The sequence below is a fragment of the Pipistrellus hanaki genome (genome assembly GCF_964339955.1).
Source record: "Pipistrellus hanaki genome assembly, chromosome: X".
In the NCBI taxonomy this organism is placed as follows: domain Eukaryota; kingdom Metazoa; phylum Chordata; class Mammalia; order Chiroptera; family Vespertilionidae; genus Pipistrellus; species Pipistrellus hanaki.
In genome coordinates, this window is record NC_140524.1 from 91,849,759 (window position 1) to 91,868,951 (window position 19,193).

A 19,193-nucleotide genomic window follows, 5' to 3' on the forward strand; every position below is an offset into this window, starting at 1 on the left:
CACTGAGCCAAACTGGTTTCGGCGGATAATTAATAGTGATTTTTAAGTGCTGAGCTACAAAACCTTTTTATATCCAATTATCAGTTCAAGCTGGTCAATAGTGACAGTGGCTGCAAGTTATTACCATCAGATAGTTTTGTAAATCATATAAAATACTAGTTGTACCTTCTGATGGATTGTTTGCAGAGGAGGTGATTATTACCCGTTGGCCAGGGATTGGGAATCTCATCTGGATGAAAATGTTGTAAGGCTTCCTTCTTGAGTTGATTTCTTAGGAAAACTTAATAAGGCCCTGGCCACTGAGAAATCTTTGTTTTATTTTAATAATACTGGTAAGATAAATGGAAGGTAGTCAGTGATTCTTGTCTTAGTGTATGAGTTAATGTTTATCAAAAGAGTCTATGGCTTTCAAAATGTTGCAAAACACTAAGTTAGCTAGATTTGAGACTTTATCTCCTGTAATAAAACTTCAGAAACCAAACTAAACTGGAAAATTTGCTTAGCAAGTAAGAATTTGGACTATTTCACACCATTATACAGGATGGGGCAAAAGTAGATTTACAGTTGTGAGTACATGAAACACTAGAGTTTATTTTTGTATTATTTATTTTGTTTTCCATATGAACAACTGTAAGCCTACTTTTGCCCAACCCTATATTTTGAGCTTGAAAATTGGATCCATCTATTTTCCCTGTGCTTAGCAACTGCAGTCTCAAACAAGGTGGTTTTAATATCCATTATATATGCTCAGTGCCAGAAAGGGCACAGAAACAAAAACATGTTACATCTGTGCTGGTTCTTTTTTACTATGAGAATCTATGTGAGGAAATGTATAGGCAGTTTTGATTTGTAGTTTTATCCCATCTGCTGAAATTTAGAAAAATGGAATATTGATATGCACTTCTTTCTTTTAGGTTTAATTTTTTAAAAGTCTTTGTATTAGACTTTCTAAGCATGTAAAAAAGCTGAAAGAATAGTAAAATGATCACTCATAAATATATCTTGTAGGTTAATAGTTGTTACTGTTCTACCACATTGGCTTTAGCTACCTAGATAGGCTTTTCATATTTGCCTTATATAGATTTGTTTTGCTGAATCTCTGAAAATAAGTTACAAACATCATGACATCTTATTCCTAAATACTTAATGTTCTGCTCCTCTGAATAAGGACTTTTTTCTATCCAAGTTAAATACCATTCCACTAGGAAAATTCACAGTAACGCCCTAATATCATCTAATAGATAGTCCATTATAAAATTTTCTCAGTTGTCCCCAAATTGCCCTAGAATCTAGTTATGGTTTATGCATTGCTTTTCATTATCATATCTGTCTAATATTTCTTAAACTAAAATAGTGCCCCACTTATTTTGTTGTTAATCCTCACCTGAGGATATTTTTCCATTGATTTTTAGAGAGAGTGGAAGGGAGAGGGAGAGACAGAGAAAGAGAGAAACATGGATGCGAGTGAGGTACACATTGATTGGTTGCCTCCCACATGCACCCTGACCAGGGCCAGGGATTGAGCCTGCAACTGAGGTACATGCCCTTGACCGGAATCAAACCTGGGACCCTTCAGTCTCAGGCTGATGCTCTATCCGCTGAGTCAAACCAGGGCACTTTTTCCTTTTATTTTTTTTTAAAGATAAATCACTGATGGTTTGAGTGTGTTCCAAATTCTGGACTTATCAGATTATTTCCTTGTGTAGGTGTTAATTTAGTTCCTCTATTCCTTATATTTCTTGTTAACACATCTCCTTATTACCACCATTTTTTTTTTTTCAGAAACAATTACAGGAAAATATTTCAATGCCAGAGTTAGTCTTGGAAAACAATTTAACAACTCTGACCAAACTTGGAATATATCCTTGTTTTTTTTATTAGGAGGCTAACTAATCCAATCCTATGAACTAAAATCATCAAAATTTTATTTACACTATTTTGTGTTTCGTTTAAATTCATAAAATTTCTCGCCCCTTTTAAAAAATTTAGAGCTGTTCCATTTAATTTATTGGGGTTAAAGCCAACTAAAGAATTAAAGTTAAGATTATTTATTCTTATATAAAAATTAGTGTGTATCAATGACTCTAGAACTGTGCTGTTCAATATGGTGGCTGCTTGTGGCTATTGAATAGTTGAAATTTGACAAGTCGGAATTGAGATTTCAAAGACTACAGTGACAAAAAACAGATGTATATTACCTTCTTAGTAATTTTTATATTGGTTACATGTCCAAGTGATATTTTGGATATATTGGATCAAATAAAATATATTAAAATCAATTTCATTTTTTTTTTGTTAATCCTCACCTGAGGATAATATTTTTCATTGATTTTTAAAAAAAGGAATCTGAAAGTTATTTTTAATTTTTAATTAATGCTCATTTGAGGATATTTTTTCCATTGATTTTTAGGGAGAGTAGAAGGGAGAGGGAAAGAGAGAGAAACATCAATGTGAGAGAAACACATTGATTGATTGCCTCCTGTAGGAGCCCTGACCAGGGAGTGGGTCAGGGCCAGGGAAGAGCCTGCAACTAAGACACATGGCTTGACTAGAATGAAACCAGGGACCCTTTGGTCCATAGGCCAACACTCTATTCCCTGAACCAATCTGGCTAGGACTTTTTCCATTGATTTTTTTTTTAAGGAGAGTGAAAGGGAGGGATGGGGGGGAGAGGGAGAGAGAGAAACACCAATGTGAGAGATATATCAATTAGTTGCATTCGGCACATGCCCCAACCTTTTAGTGTGAGGGCTGACATTAACCATTGAGTCATGCCGGCCAGGGCCAGGCTCTCTCCATTTTATAAATAAGAAAACAAGCTCCAAAAGGATAGGAATTTTATCCCAGAACAAGTGGCACTGCCCAGACTGAAACCCAAGTCTGTTTGTTTCTCTCAGTCTAAGGATTTCCGATTATAGCTGCCAGAGGTGCAAGAAGCATACAGTTAATTAACCCTGTGGCCCAGCTTGGGTTGTTTTAGATGTTGTTACGGAGATGTGAAAATTCTAAGGTATTTGCATGAACAAAATATAGCCTAAGAAATTTAATGGTACTGAAAAAAATAAAAGGCAGGAAAAGATCTGAAAGAACAATCCTGTGGTTTTCACTGTATAATCAAAGCTGTAAGTAAATGTAAGGATCATGTCCTTTTGATGTAGTTGTTTAAGAGTTCGTTGGATTACTTTTATCAGTAGTGGATTCCCAGTTTTAAAATTAAACTTCAGTGTCAGTTTTTACATATGTAAATGTCTGTGGCATGTATTTTTGCTAGTTCCAACAGAGGTCTTAGCCTCTGTTAACACAGATAATTCTAAATTAAGAGACATCATAACCAAATGCACTCTATGAACCTTGATTAAATCCTAAAAAATGGCTAAAAAAGACATTTTGGGACAACTGAGAAAATCAGAAAATGGGGTGGGTATTACATGATATTAAGGAATGACTTAATTTTTTAAAAAGATCTTGTTTTTTCACAGAGGAAGGAAAGAGGGGGAGAGAGAGAGAGAGAGATAGAAACACCAATGATTTGAGAAAAACGTTGATGGGCTGCCTCCTGCACGTCCCCCATTGGGGATCAAGCCCACAACCCGGGCATGTACCCTGACTGGGAATCGAACCTTGATCTCCTGGTTCATAGGTCGACGCTCAACTGCAGAGCCACACTGGCTGGGCGGAATGACTGTTAATTTTAACAATGATATGGTTAAGCAGAGACTACCCCTTCTAGGAGTTGAGATGTTTGCTGAAGCAGTTAGGAATGAAGCATTATGATGTCTACAACTTGGTTTGAAATGGGTTCTACACCCTCAACCTATCTAGCTAGCTAAAGCCAATATGGCAGAACAGTAACAATTATTAACCTACAAGATATGTTTAAGAGTGATCATCGTATTAGTCTTTGTTTAGAAAATTCATAATAAGGTTTTAAAAAATTTAAAGCTAAAAGTAAAAACTATATTAATGTTCTGCCTTTCATGTATAAATGTAGAGTGCTCTTACTTTTCTACCTTTGACTCGTATTGCTCCAGGTTCACAGGTTCCTGAAGAGTGCTGGTGATCTAGGGTGTTGACTACTGTTAGATCCCCTGGCAAAGAGATGATCTCATAGTATATTTGCTTATTTTCCTTTTAAATAAAAAGGAGATGAAAACAAAAGCATAGAATTGGAAACTAACTATGAAGTTAAAGGAAAGGAAGATATGGAATGGGAATAGCTATTTGATTTGTAAAAAGAGAAAACCTTTTTAAATTTTTTTATTAAATTATTATCTGTGTACATACACCATTGCCCAACCATACATGCCCTCCCTCCCCAGAGAAAACCTTTTTTTAATAAATTGGATAAAAAAAGAAATGATAACTAGAAATAAAAAAGGAAGGATCAGAGAAGTCAGAAAAATGGATAAAAGTTTAGGAGTAGGAAAGAAATCAGGAAAAATACTAAGATTTTAGGCTTTAAAGTTTTAGTTCTCACATTAAAAATTTACTCAGGAAATGTTACAAAATATAAGCCTTCGTCAGAAGCTTTATTTTTTATTTTTAAGTTTTTCTTAATACCATCTACTTTTACTTATTTATCTATTTTTTGTTAATCCTCACCCGAGGCTATTGTTCCATTGATTTTTAGAGAGAGTGGAAGAGAGAGGGAAAGACAGGGCCTAACCAGAGCCCGCCTGCAACCAAGTTACGTTAATCGAACCTGGAACCCTTTGGTCCACAGGCCGGCACTCCATCCACTGAGCCAAATTGGTTAGGGCCACAAATTAGTTTTAGATTAAACTTTTGATTTGGCTGTCTTTCTACCCTACCATAGTTACAGATAAAATATTTACATGATGGAGAATACTTCCATAAATAGAAAAATTCCACCTAAAGCATAAATTCTAAAACTTCCTTGTATTACCTAAATATTAGTATAATCAGATAATAAGGTAATCTTAAGTTTTTTCCCCCCTACCTTTTAGGGTTGTGCACTTATTTAATTTCCAGTGATGCTCTATTACCATTGCACCAAAATTGGAAGGAGCTTAGACTTTCTAAGTACATTTTAGAAGTTTATTTTTAAGATATATTTTTATTGATTTCAGAGAGGAAGGGAGAGGGTGAGAAAGAAACATCAGTGATGAGAGAGAAGCATCGATCAGCTGCCTCCTGCAGGATCCACACTGGGGATTGAGCCTGAAACCTGGGTATGTGCCCTGACCAGGAATTGAACCGTGACCTTGGGGTTCTTAGGTCGATGTTTAACCATTGGGACACCCAGGCCAGGCTAAACACATTTTTTAAAATTTTTTTTAAATGTTTTTTATTCATTTTTTTACAGAGAGGAAGGGAAAAAGACAGAGAGCTAGAAACATCAATGAGAGAGAAACACTGCTCAGCTGCCTCCTGCACACCTCCTACTGGGGATGTGCCTGCAACCAAAGTACATGCTCTTGACTGGAATCAAACCTGGGACCCTTCAATCTGCAGACCGATGCTCTATCCACTGAGCCGAACCAGTCAGGGTAGCACATTTATTTTTGAATTAAATAGTTTTCACTTTATAGAAAAGTTGAAAGGCTAGAGAACTAACCAGATTGTGCTGAAACTTATTAGAATACTAGAGGCCTAGTGCACAAATTTGTGCACTGATGGGTCCCTCGGCCTGGCCTGCAGGGATTGGGCAGAAACTGGCTCTCCTGAGGAGGTCCTGGATTGCGAGAGGGTGGTTCTTGGGTGACACCCCCCAGAATCAGGCTCCCTCCTCTCTGGTTCCAGGTGCATCACCCGAGGTGCAGCTGCCAAGTCACCGCAAGCTCGGCAGGTCCTGTGTTCAGCGTCTGCCCCCTGGTGGTCAATGCACATCATAACTACTGGTCATATGGTTGGATGGTCGCTTAGGTTTTTATATGTATACTACCGTGTTTCCCCGAAAATAAGACATCCTCCGAAAATAAGACCTAGCTCATGGAAAGATAAGACATCCCCTGAAAATAAGACTTAGCGCAACTTTGGGAGAAAAAATTAATATAAGACACTGTCTTATTTTCGGGGAAACAGGGTAACACCACTTCAAAATATGTAACATTTTGACAGTGAAAGTAGAGATGTGGAATTTTTGCTCAGTGGTAATGGCTAGTTATTATTTCTTAGACTTAATATATATTTACAAGAACCACATTAAAAAAAATCTCAAATTTTCTCTAACTATTGATACATGCATATGAGCATTACGCAGAATTACATTAAACTAAAAGAAGATTAAAGGAGGAAATGACCAATTTAAAATTATCAGATCTGTTTTTAAAACATAATATATGCTTTCATTTTGTATTCAGAATAAGACAAAATGCTTTTTGTAATAATTTTAAGGTATCAAAGCAAGAAAAGTAGTAAATAATGAATATAGTCTTTTCAAGTTTCTAAATAAGACAACTTTTTTAATCCTATGAAAGGATAAGAAAAGTAGTTCAAAACATGAAAGAAATGTCATTCTTTCCATATCTTTCTTTTTGAGAGAATCTGATAAACAGATAGTGTAACTGTTATATGAGGAGCGAACGATGGCAGAAATGCTTTCTCTATGAAAAAATGAGCCACATGTTCCTTTTTGGATAGCTCCTTTCATTAATGCATTTTGAATGATTCCATTCACATAGGTTTTTAGCCCTCCTGTCTTTTGTTTTGAAGCAGAGAATATCTGTAATGACGCTGTGCAGAATTATCAGAGAGGCATTAATTCTATGTTTCTATAATGAAAGAAGAAATCAGTTATGCTTATTGATATTGTGTGGTTTTAGAGGAAAGCTGCAGCAATACATAGCTCTGGGAAAAGGACAAGATAGATGTAGGACTTCTGACCTTGTTGGGGAGAAGTAGGAGCTAAATTCCTTTGCTTAGATTTTTTTTATGGTACAAGCAGCTATCTCAAATGGCACAACTTCCTTTATCAGAGGCTTAGCGGTAGGACAGACTAGATGCAGATATGTAGCTTCAGTTTGGACTTTAGCATAGAGGTGAAGTGAATCTTGGAAACTCCTTGGAATCCAAGTTTCAAAGGAGCACATCGAATGAGTGGGTAAGAGGAAAAGGAACCAGAAGATTGGGTATAAATGAGAGGGGAAACTAACTCTGAGAAGCAGTTAAACTGACCCAGTTTGATGGGATCTGCAAGACCCTGGAGTTGGAAGGTGGAAGGCCAGTACAGGCCATTCTCCTAGACCTTGTGTGACACTGGAATCCCTCTTTAGTGCTCCTGATATGTGGTCACACTTGGACTACCTCCAGTGGCAGGATGCTCACTGACTCTGGAGGTAGATAGTCCCTTACTTGAGAAAATGTGTAGCCATACTTTTTATTAACGTAGCCCTTGTAGAAAAGCTAAGTACAGACCTATATGGAGTCTAAAAAGGGCAAGTCCCCAGCAGCTCACCGATGAATGTTATCCACGTATACATGTTTTCCCCTGCATGCGCTGTGAACTGTGTAAAACAGCTCATTTTTGTTTTTTGAGAATACTCTATATTCTTTTCTGCAGTTTTTGTCATTTGACATTTTGAATGTCTGCATTAGTGCATATGGATTAGCCTAATTCTTTTTAATGACTCCCGCATATGGTGTATACTAGAGTTTATTCGATGTGTTTTTAAAAAAATATATATTTTTTATTGATTTCAGAGAGGAAGGGAGTGGGAAAGAGAGCTAGAAACATCAATGATGAGAGAGAATCATTGATCGGCTGCCTCCTGCATGCCCTTTGCTGGGCATGTACCCTGACTGTGACCTCCTGGCTCATAGGTCAGTGCTCAACCACTGAGCCACACCAGCCTGGTCAACCAAGGTCTTACTGATATATATTTGAGTTGTTCCTAGTTTTTGTGCTCTTAGAGATAATAATGCAATGAACATTTATTATCTTGACAGTTCTAAGTACAAAGCTTTTTTTTTTGTACTGGCCAAACATCTTCCTCCTAACTTCTACTTATTGGTTGTAAAAACAGTTGCCATCTTCTTCAGACATGGTCTTTTTTGCCAATGTCTAAAATGTAGTAGTGATGGAACTGAACACTTTTAATTGTGATTTCACCCAAATGCAGAACATGGGATTGTCTATTATTTTATTATTTTTCTTAAATGTTTTTTATTGACTCCAGAGAGAGGAAGGGAGAGGGAAAAAGGGATAGAAGTGTCAATGATGAGAGAGAATCATTGATTGGTTGCCCCCTGTATGCTTCATGATTTTATTACCTCTTAATCCTATCATGTCACACATTGTTAGTTCATGTTGAGTATAGAGTCAGGTAAATCTTTACATTTCGAGTTGGTGGATCCCTGGAGTATCTGATAAAAGCTGTGGACTTGTCACCACTTCACCCTACCCCCCAAATGCATTAACACAATTATTGCTGCAGTTTCAGGTGGTTCTTGGGTCTTCTGTGTTTCCAATTTCTTTATGATTACTTTGCTGAAGTCATAGATTCTCTCATCCTCTATCAGTGCTGTTACATAGTCAAAAATTAAACCAGAGTGCTCACTTCAGCAGCACATATACTAAAATTAGAACGATACAGAGAAGATTAGCATGGACCCGGTACAAGGATGACATGCAAATTAGTGAAGCATTCCATATTTTTTAAAAAGAAAGAAATTAAACCAGAAATGGTCAGTTTCGCATTTTTTAGTAAGGCTTCTATTGTGTAGTAGTTTATTTGCAAGTGCTGTTTTTATTTATTTTTTAAACAATCCAGGATCAGCCTCAAGCTAACCAGTCTGTAGTTGAGAAATCTGTCTGGCTTCTGGTCCTCTCCCATTCTTCACGATTCCACACAGATTACAGAAAGCAATTAAGCAGCCTTATCTGTGAAGCCTCTCAGGATCCCAGGATGTGATTTGTGAGATCAAATGACTTGAACTCAGTGAGAATATCTAGCTGGTTTTCTTTTTTTTCTCAGCCATCTTGGATTTAAGTTTCTTCTTAGTCATTGTATTTGATCTTCAGATTGGAAAGAATAAAACATTCTTAGCTGAGAATGGAAATAAAATAGGAGTAAGGCTGTTAGTCTTTGTTAATATTATATTAACCACCTCATCCAGGGGAGACTTCACCTTTCCCTCTACTTTTTACTTTAACCTCTAAACTACCATTTATTCAATATCTGGCACTTTATACAGTCACAATTCATTCAGAGGCTTTAGCCTTGTTTACAATTTTCTTAAAATTCCATTCCACTAATACTTATTTTATGTGCCTGTGTGTGTGTGTGCGTGTGTGTTTTTACCATCTGTTGTAAGTAGTTTTTTAACATCTGAATTCCAGAAAGCTCTGTGCAGCACATTAGATTTTTTAGATACTTTACTATTTTCTTCCCCTTATGCAGTCAGCATTCATGCTTTTGAGAACCTCCAAGCTTTTGAGAGCCTTTACAGTTTCTGATTTTGGAATCGATTCTAATTTTTCTTTGAAAAATTTGAAATCTGCCTATCCAATATGTGCATCCTTCCCCTTCCTTTCTTGTTCTCCAAACAACACGGCTGCTGGCTGCTTTCTCCAAAGCTTCCTTCTACTGGTATGTTACTAATCATGTATTACTGGTGAGGATTAGATCAAAGTAACAGTTTCTCTCATTTCTCCTCTACTTTCTAAAAGATTGAATTTTTACACAGACGGGAAGCACATCATCTGATGCATTGACTTAAGCTGAGTGACACTTCAACAGATGTACCCTGGTCAGTAAAATAAAGCTAGTAACTGCTATTATTTTTTTGTACAGTACCCTTATGACAGACACCATACTAAGTTCTTTTCACTTATATTATCTTGCTTATCTCCTTTCTTAGGGTTATGAGGTGTAGGTACTATTGTTATCCAGTAATTCAGATGAAGAAATGAGCTTAAGAATGTTGAATTGCCCAAGATTGTACAGCTTGTGAGTGCCAAAGTCAGATATTTCTAAATCAGGTTTGTTGTTGTTGTTAACCTCACCTGAGGATATGTATTTTTTTCCTACTGGTTTTTAGAGAGAATGGAAGGAAGCGGGAGCGATAGAAACATCGATGCGGGAGAGAGATCGATTGGTTGCCTCCCGCATGTGCCCTAACCGGGGCCAGGGATCAAGCCTGCATCTGAGGTGCATGCCCTTGACTGGAATCAAACTCCTGACTTTTCAGTAGTTGGGACAACCCTTTAACCAGCGAGAAAACTGGCTAGGGCCTAAATCAGAGTCTTAATCACCATACTGGGCTGTTTGACATGGTACTTAATTACTATGCCGGACAAGATTCTTATACTTCAAAACCTGTGTAGTTCTAAGACCACCGGCTGTGCACAGTAGGCTCTTAAATATTTAATTGGAGGTTTGTTTCTTGTTGATTTCCAGGGTATTATTGCCTTTTAGCTCTTATAAATCAGTAAGAAAATGATGAGAAAATAAGTGAGGCACACTACACTATTAGGAAATTCATAAAAGAAATATTCATTTTTTACTAATCAAATCTTTTTTTAATAATATGTTTTATTTTTTTACACAAAGGAAGGAAGAGAGATAGAGAGCTAGAAACATTGATGAGAAAGAAACATCAATCAGCTGCCTCCTGCACACCTCCCACTGGGGATGTGCCCACAACTGATGTATGTGCCCTTGACCAGAATCGAACCCAAGACCTTCCAGTCTGCAGGCCGACACTATCCACTGAGCCAAACTGGTTTCGGCTAATCAAATCTTTTGATGATTTTAGGAGATCCATTTTTTTAAAATAAGTTTAAGGTGGTTGTTTTTTTTAAAATATGTTTTATTGATTTCTTATAGAGAGGAAGGAAGAGGGATAGAGAGTTAGAAACATTGATCAGCTGCCTCCTGCACACCCCCAACTGGGGATGTGACCGCAACCAAGGTACATGCCCTTGCTTGGAATCGACCCTGGGACCCTTCAGTCTTTAGTCTACAGGCCGACGCTCTATCCACTGAGCCAAACCAGTTAGGACAGGAGATCCATTGTTAAAATACAAGACTCTTGCTGGGACCAGTTTGAGCATCAGCCTGGTTCGATTCCGGTCAAGGGCATGTACCTTGGTTGTGGGCATATCCCCAGTAGGGGGTGTGCAAGAGGCAGCTGATCGATGACTCTCTCTCATCGATGTTTCTAACTCTCTATCTCTCTCCCTTCCTCTCTATACAAAATCAATAAAATATATATTTTTTAAAAAATACAAGACTCTTGGTGCTCTCCCTCTCTGGAGCACCCTTGCCTTTCCCTTCCCCATTTTGATCCTCTAGGTCAGGGGTCTTCAAACTTTTTAAAGTGGGGGCCAGATCACGGTCCCTCAGAGAGCTGGAGGGCCAGACTATATGAACTACTAATCCCTACTGTAACACCTTGGCTGCGCTCACTGCCCAAAAAACCTGGCGGGCAGGATCAGACTCCCCTGAGGGCTGCATGTGGCCCGCGGGCCGTAGTTTGAAGACCCCTGCTCTAGGTGCATTACTTTTGCCTTTGTCTTTTCCTTTTTTTTTTTTTTTTTTTAAATATATATTTTATTGATTTTACACAGAGAGGAATTGAGAGGGATAGAGAGTTAGAAACGTCGATGAGAGAGAAACATCGGCCAGCTGCCTCTTGCACACCCCCCACGGGGGATGTGCCCGCAACCAAGGTACATGCCCTTGACCGGAATCGAACCCGGGACCCCTCAGTCCGCAGGCCGACGCTCTATCCTCTGAGCCAAACCGGTTTTGGCTCCTTTTTTTTTTTTTTAATAACTTGTTTTCTTAGCCCATTTCTTCTGTAGATCACTTTTACTACCTCTGTAACTTTCTAAATAAACTTCCTCTTATAATTTGGAGAAAAATGGCAAGACTCATTTTATATAAATATATAGGCTTTTTCTGATTGTCTTCAACTTCTTACTACTTTCATAAAGTACCCCCTTGGGTGTTTAAGGCTAGTTTGATAATCTTTTATATCTAAAGTTCTATAGCACTCACTGATGTGCTATACAGCTTCATGCCTGTCAATTGCCTCATTTACTTATTGGTAAATGTGTATGTTTTCATTTCTCCAAATATTTTTCTAAATTCTCTTTGGAAACAGACCACACCTTATCCTTTAAAATTTTTTTTTCCTTTATTGATTTCTAGAGAGGAAGGGAAAGGGATAGAGAGATAGAAATATTATCGATTGGCCGCCTGATGCACGGCCCCTACTGGGGATTGAGCCCGCAACCTGGGCATATGCCCTGAACTGGTGACCTCTTGGTTCAGAGGTCAATGCTCAACCATTGAGCCATACCAGCCGGGCTTACTCTTATATTTTTAAATCTACCTGAGGCATTATCACAATACTTAAAAAGTGTGCTTTATAAGATCTTAGTAGTCATCTTAATTAGGTAGTTTTAACTTAAAAAATAAAATGAAAAAAATTGACCTTTTCTTATCAACAGAATTCTTTTTTTTTAACTGAATTCTTTTTTTAAAAAAATATATTTTTATTGATTTTTTACAGAGAGGAAGGGAGAGATAGAGAGCTAGAAACGTCGATGAGAGAAACACCGACCAGCTGCCTCTTGCACACCCCCTACCGGGGATGTGTCCGCAACCAATGTACATGCCCCTGACTGGAATCGAACCTGGGACCTTTCAGTCCGCAGACCGACGCTCTACCACTGAGCCAAACCGGTTTCGGCTTAACTGAATTCTTATCTATAATAGCTGATGACACCAAGTCTTTATGTGAAAAACCTACTGAGACTAACTCACTAATTTAATTCCCCAAAATTTTCAGTCTTGGTTGTTCTTATATTGTTCCTTGTGGTTAAGAAAACTATGGTCTTATTTTTCTCTTCTGTGACACCTCTATCTGTCCTTGCAGCCACCACTTGTAGCCCGGGGCCTGACATATAATGGTGATTAATACATTTTAGAGGAATTTAGATTGTGCCTGGAAAGTAACTTGTTTACTTTTAAAAGTTTGGAAATGTGCATAGGTTATTACAATTATAGATTGCAAAAAACAAATGATAAAAGCTTTAAAAAAAAGTTTGTGATCTTAACAGGAAAAGCAATTTCAGTAAAGTAAGCCTAAAATCATATACCATCCATCTTAGTGGGTTTTGATGTTATGTGCCATTGATGTTCTTTTGGTTAAATTTTATTACTTTTTTCTTAGGTTAAGACATCAGAATTTTACAGATACTCTCGACAGCTGCGCTATGAAGTTGAACAAGCATTGAATTACTTTCAGAACATTCACCATCAGCCTCTGTTGGACATGAAATCAAGCCGCATCCGCTCTGCCAAACCCCAAACTACAGTATTCCGAGGAATGATTGGACATAGCATGGTTAACAGTAAAATACTCCTCTTAAAGAAACCAAGAGTCTGGTGGGAACTAGAGGGCCCCCAAGTACCCCTGCGCCCTGACTGCCTTGCTATTATCAATAACTTTGTGTTCTTGTTGGGCGGGGAAGAACTGGGCCCAGATGGTGAATTCCATGCTTCTTCCAAAGTGTTCAGGTATGACCCCAGACACAACTCGTGGCTCCGGATGGCAGATATGTCTGTACCACGTTCAGAATTTGCAGTTGGTGTTATTGGGAAGTTTATTTATGCCGTAGCAGGCAGAACCAGAGACGAGACTTTCTATTCAACTGAGAGATATGATATCATCAATGATAAATGGGAATTCGTGGATCCTTATCCAGTTAACAAATACGGACACGAAGGGACAGTGCTCAATAACAAGTTGTATATCACTGGTGGAATCACCTCATCGTCCACCTCCAAACAAGTGTGCGTTTTTGACCCCAGTAAAGAAGGGACCATAGAACAAAGAACCAGAAGAACCCAAGTTGTTACCAACTGCTGGGAGAATAAGAGCAAGATGAATTACGCGAGATGCTTTCACAAGATGATCTCTTACAACGGCAAGCTTTATGTCTTCGGTGGTGTCTGTGTGATCTTGAGGGCCTCTTTTGAATCTCAGGGCTGCCCTTCCACAGAAGTGTACAACCCAGAGACTGACCAATGGACCATCTTGGCCTCCATGCCAATCGGTAGAAGTGGCCATGGTGTGACTGTGCTGGACAAACAAATAATGGTTCTTGGAGGCCTTTGCTACAACGGTCATTACAGCGATTCCATTCTCACTTTTGATCCAGATGAAAACAAGTGGAAGGAAGATGAGTACCCACGGATGCCCTGCAAGCTGGATGGTTTACAAGTGTGCAACCTGCATTTTCCAGAATATATATTGGACGAGGTCAGACGTTGCAACTAATGACATCTTTCTCACTTCAAAGCCAAACAAAAAATTGGTTTGTGACAGAATAGTTAATTGAAAACATATAAGAAAAACCTCACCAGTTTTACTATCAAAGCCATTGGTCTAATAGCATACAAATTTTTCATTCTGTACTAGCATCCATTGTTTTCTTTTTTAGTGGCCTCAAACTCATGCAATAAGTTAGTTCTAAGCACTAGCTCTTGAAACTACTTCCTGAGTCAATTTAATAGAACGATACACTTATCTGGGAAGCTGATTTTATGCTTTAAACATTTCTCTCAGATGTCACTGTAGGAGTCATGCATCTTCTAAGAGAAGACCTGATAAGTGTCACTTGTAATTTCTGTTCCTACCTTGATCTGAAATCTTTTTGAACATTTATTTCTGTCCGTTAGACCTTTTGGTTTTATTGTTTAAGTTTAAATCCCTTGCCCTTTTTTTGCATGGCTTTTTGCTGAAAATGCAAAAATATAAATTTTCTACAAAGTTAACTTTTTATATTCAAAACACTATTTCTAAGCTGCCTTCTCTTATCTGCATTGTGTTAGTGAAAGCGTACCCATACGTGCATACATCTTATGAATATATAAGGCACATCCTCTTTTATGCGTGGTTAGTATTCTATATTTTTAAGCTAGTGCACTTGCACACACACGGTTTGCCATACTTGTTGAATTTTAGATGTAATGTCTTTTCATGTATTAACATTTTTAGGAAGTTAAAATAACTGGAGTCCTCATTTGGTGTCAAAGTAGTCTATCTTCAGTCTATACTGATTCAGTAATATTTGAACTCATATTCCTGAAACATGTATGGGTTTCTGAAAACTAACATTTTATATTTTCAAAAGTAAACGTTAGTGTTCCTTATCGATGTATGTCTTCTTTTTGAACATGTTTTTCTTTGCAGTCTGTTTAACGTTGCCCTGTTTTTAGTGAGAATTGGAATGATATATGACAAGCCCTGGCCCTGCAGCGTGCAAGCACTTTTAAAGAGAATTTAGGTAATACCAGACTTCTAAATAAAGGCCCCCTAAAAGTAAGTGCAACTTCCATTCTTTATATTCAGTGAGGCTGCTGCATCTGTTATTGAATGGAAAGTAGCAACTTGTGGAAAAGTTGAGCTCAGTTTTGACTTAGAGGTAAGGAAAAGAATTATAATCTAACTGGTCATATCTATTTGTTTATTTAGTACAAAAAATTTAGCAGCACTGGGATATAAGCCCTCAGCTTTTGTTTGTTTTTTCTGAAAGCTACTAGCATGAAGGACAGTAACCTCAAAGAGAATGGATGGAGAATAACTGTTTAAAAGCATTTATAGTAAGTGTTTTAGGATTAGCCGCACCTTTCAACTCGAAGGAAAAACAAATGGTTGAAAAAGTTAGGAAGAATAACCAGGGAATGGTTCATTCATATTGATGCCATTTTTTCCCCGAGTAGAGTCTATAGCTGATACAGATTAGATCTACACTGGCGAAACTTGCCAGATCTTAGGATATTGGTGCAATATTGCAATGCCTTCTGTATGGCTGTTGTATAAATTGTCTAGTTTCACTTTTTTTTTTTTTTTGCTGCTGCCACCACTGAACATGAGATAGAAGAGTGAAGTCATGGAAATGTGAAGACTTTTGTTTTGCAGTTAAATGAGACAACTATTTTTTTAATCTCCAAAATTGGAGGTGTTTGGGTTTAAGAAACAATCAGGTTACACAAGTAGTTTTTGAAAAAGAAAAACATTGGCATTGGTTTTAGAAGTCAAATTAGTGTTCTTTCGTATATGAGACTTAAATTTTTATTAGAGGATTCATTTGCTTTTTATCACTGTTTTAAAAAATGAAACTCGATACCATTTTCATTTAAAAATCATTTCTACTCATTTTACTTTTGAAAGCTAGGATTAGCTAAGTCATTTAGTTATTTTTCTAATATATTAGCTGGTTTAGTGTTTTGTATGTTTGCTGCTTGCTTTATAGGAAATAACAATAATGTCTTCATTAATTTCCTCATTGTTGTCTTTTGCTGGAAAAGACCGAGACAGGGTACCCTTCATCAGGCTTTTACACTCCAGTGGTGGTTCTCTTTAATTGCTTAGATATGACTTCATAGCCCTAGTTAAGGTAAGATCTGGGCAAACAGTTGAAGTTCTTGGTTTTCCATTCTAAAGTCAGAAGGCCAAGGTCAAAGCTCATGTTTTGGAAATTTTGTGAAATCGTAACTTGAAGTAACTTTGGGTTCAGCTTCACACTTAAGTCATGTCTGACCTGATGTTAGCTGTAATCAGTTTTAAGCTTTAAGAATAGTTGCTATTGCTTGGGTTCTTTATGAATGTATGAGAAAATTCTTCTGTTTATATGTAGAGCTAATTTAGGTTCTTTTAAATCCATGATAACTTACATTCCCTTTTCAAGTTATTGTTTAATTGCTGAAAGAGATTTATTTTTGTTATACTAAACTATGGAAAATTTTCATAGTTTTTTTTTTCAAGTTTATTTTTTGAGTGCTTCATTTGGAACCAGTTTTGTTTGTATACATTATATGTGTTCAAGATAGTTCTTAAAAAGTTCAGTAAGAGATTTGAAACTATTCAGTGCAACTGTTGTGATCTTTGTGTGTTATTTTTCACTTTACATTTTAAATGCCAGACTTTATAAAAATAGCTGGTCTTCATTAGTTGCATCTTAATTAGAAATGTTTGTTCTCTTTCATGTTTTTGACCTAAGTTTTGACTTTAATCTGCTTAAAGAAAATTCTTGCACTACAACCTTTTCATAAAACTCAAGATTGTCTCATTGAAGGTTTTGTATTGGAAAAAAATACTACTGGTTTTTTTTTTTATTTTAAAGCAAAGCTTAATTAATAGAATTATTAGCTTTTGAGACAGCTTTCTCTGTGTCCTCATTACTCTGCTCTGTGTGAGTGTTACTATAATTTGTGAAATTTGACTGAGCCCTTCACTTATCTTTTCTAAAGCAGCACCTTTGGACACCTCATTCTGGGAAGCCTGCTCGAGTCATAGTAAAGGACACACATTTGTATGGGGAGAAGTAAAAATGGAGAGTTTTGTCTTAATTACAAGAAACTAAGCTTTAAAATATTTTATAACAAATTATTTGAGCTGCATAATCTAAACATGTCAAACGTTCAGTGGGACTATTTTTATATATGTATATGTGGTTGTAGGTCATAACATTTCAGTTTATAATATAAATTGTTATTTCAGTTTATAAGCTATCTCTCAAAAAAGGCTAGCTCTTTTGAGAATACATAATTTAAAGTTTTAGATTGAAGTGAAACACAACATAGATAATAGTGAAATTAGATATAATTGAGGGCTATATAGCAGTAAAACTGCTAGTGCCATTTTTTTTGTTTGCCTATTATACATTTTTTGATTTTTTTTTTTGTACTCTGAACATTTTTAGGGATCATACATTTGTTCAATTAGATTAGAGTTGGTTTGGGAATAAATATCTTCTATAAAGAGATTTATCTTAAAAACAAAAGTCCTGGGAAATTAGTTTGTTGAGTTTATAAAGTCAAATACTCAATAGACATAGAACGGAGTAAGTAAACTCATGATATCCTTTCAGTATATCAGTATAACTTCAATATTACACAAGTAACACTAAAGAGAATGCCATCAGCTTGGTTTGTTCCCCCTGATATTCTTGGATTTTCTTTTTACATCTTTGGGAACAATTGCGTTAAACATTTTTGTTCATCAGTATACCAGTAAGGATTAGGAGTTTGCTTTCTGAAGGAATGTTCCTGTGAGGTGGTTGGAGAGGTTATTTTCTACCTAACTTGTAGTATATGCCCTATACCTCCTGGGCATACTTTGTCTATTAGAAAAATATTTTGACCTTTAGGTACATTTTGGGCCAACAGTCAAATAATCCTAGGACAGATTTAAAAATCTTAGAATAATTTAAGGTTTGCCTTTTATACCTGTTTTGAAAGCCTTTACATTTTTGTCAGGTAATTTTTCCCAAGCCGTGAATATAATCTATTCAAACATGTTTATGCTATCCATTCTGTTTTTAAATTGAAAAAATGTTAAAAGTGTTTATGAAGAAAAGTTTAAATAAAATATTTTTCATCTTTAAAACATACTTCTTTATCTCTTATTATTTACTATCTTTAATCCATCACTGTCAGAGTCACTCATGACTTGATTAGCATTTCCATTTTGTTTTCCCTTCAACGTGCCAAGGAAGTGCCACAAAGATGTGATCTGTACTGATGCTTTCAGCCACAGATTCAAATGAGAGCATTAGAGTGAATTATTTACACTTACATACTATGGAAATTTTATAATGAAGCCAAGTAATTAAAGTTCCACTAACACAGAGTTTTCTAGACTGGAAATACAGAATTGAGAGAAAGCATTTGCAAGCCTCAAGCTTTAGTTTGGTAATTTATAGGTTTCCTTTAGCATTTTTGATTCATTGTTCTTATAAAGGCATTTCTAAAAATAGAAAATAGGCAGGAATGAATCTGCTATATCACAAGCACTTGGATTTACATAGGCCAGCGTATGCCTCCTTTAAATGGCCTCCGGAGACACCTCAGCAGGATTCCCTGGATCCTGGCCCCACGCTACCTCTCAGGGTCTCTCCGCCCCCCCCCCCCCACTTCCTACATGCACTCCATTATGTTGGGATCTTTGTGTGTGAATTTCCAGTCTCAAATTACTTGCTTTCTTTCCCTTCCCCTGCTTCCAAAATGCACTTCTTTTTCAAAGCCCAACTCAAATGCTTTCCTCCCCTCTTGCAACCTGTTCTCTCCCATTGAATTAATTGCTTCTTCTACACTCAATACATTTATAGTTCTTATGTCATTTTGCATAATAGCTGGGTATAATTCATTCTCCACACCTAGATCATAGTCTCTTTGGAAGAAAGGACCTTTTTTATTCCTCTTTGTACCCTC

The 19,193-nt window shown here is 36.9% G+C and overlaps 1 protein-coding gene across 1 annotated transcript in view; it reads left to right on the forward strand.

Moving 5' to 3' along the window:
- Window positions 1-18,362, forward strand: part of KLHL15 (kelch like family member 15) — a 42,436-nt gene extending 24,074 nt beyond the window's left edge. The window contains exon 3 of the mRNA XM_084869615.1: window positions 13,147-18,362. Coding sequence (XP_084725741.1) covers window positions 13,147-14,256 — 1,110 coding nt within the window. The 3' untranslated portion in view covers window positions 14,257-18,362. The remainder of the gene's footprint in view (window positions 1-13,146) is intronic.
- Window positions 18,363-19,193: the final 831 nt, after the last annotated feature.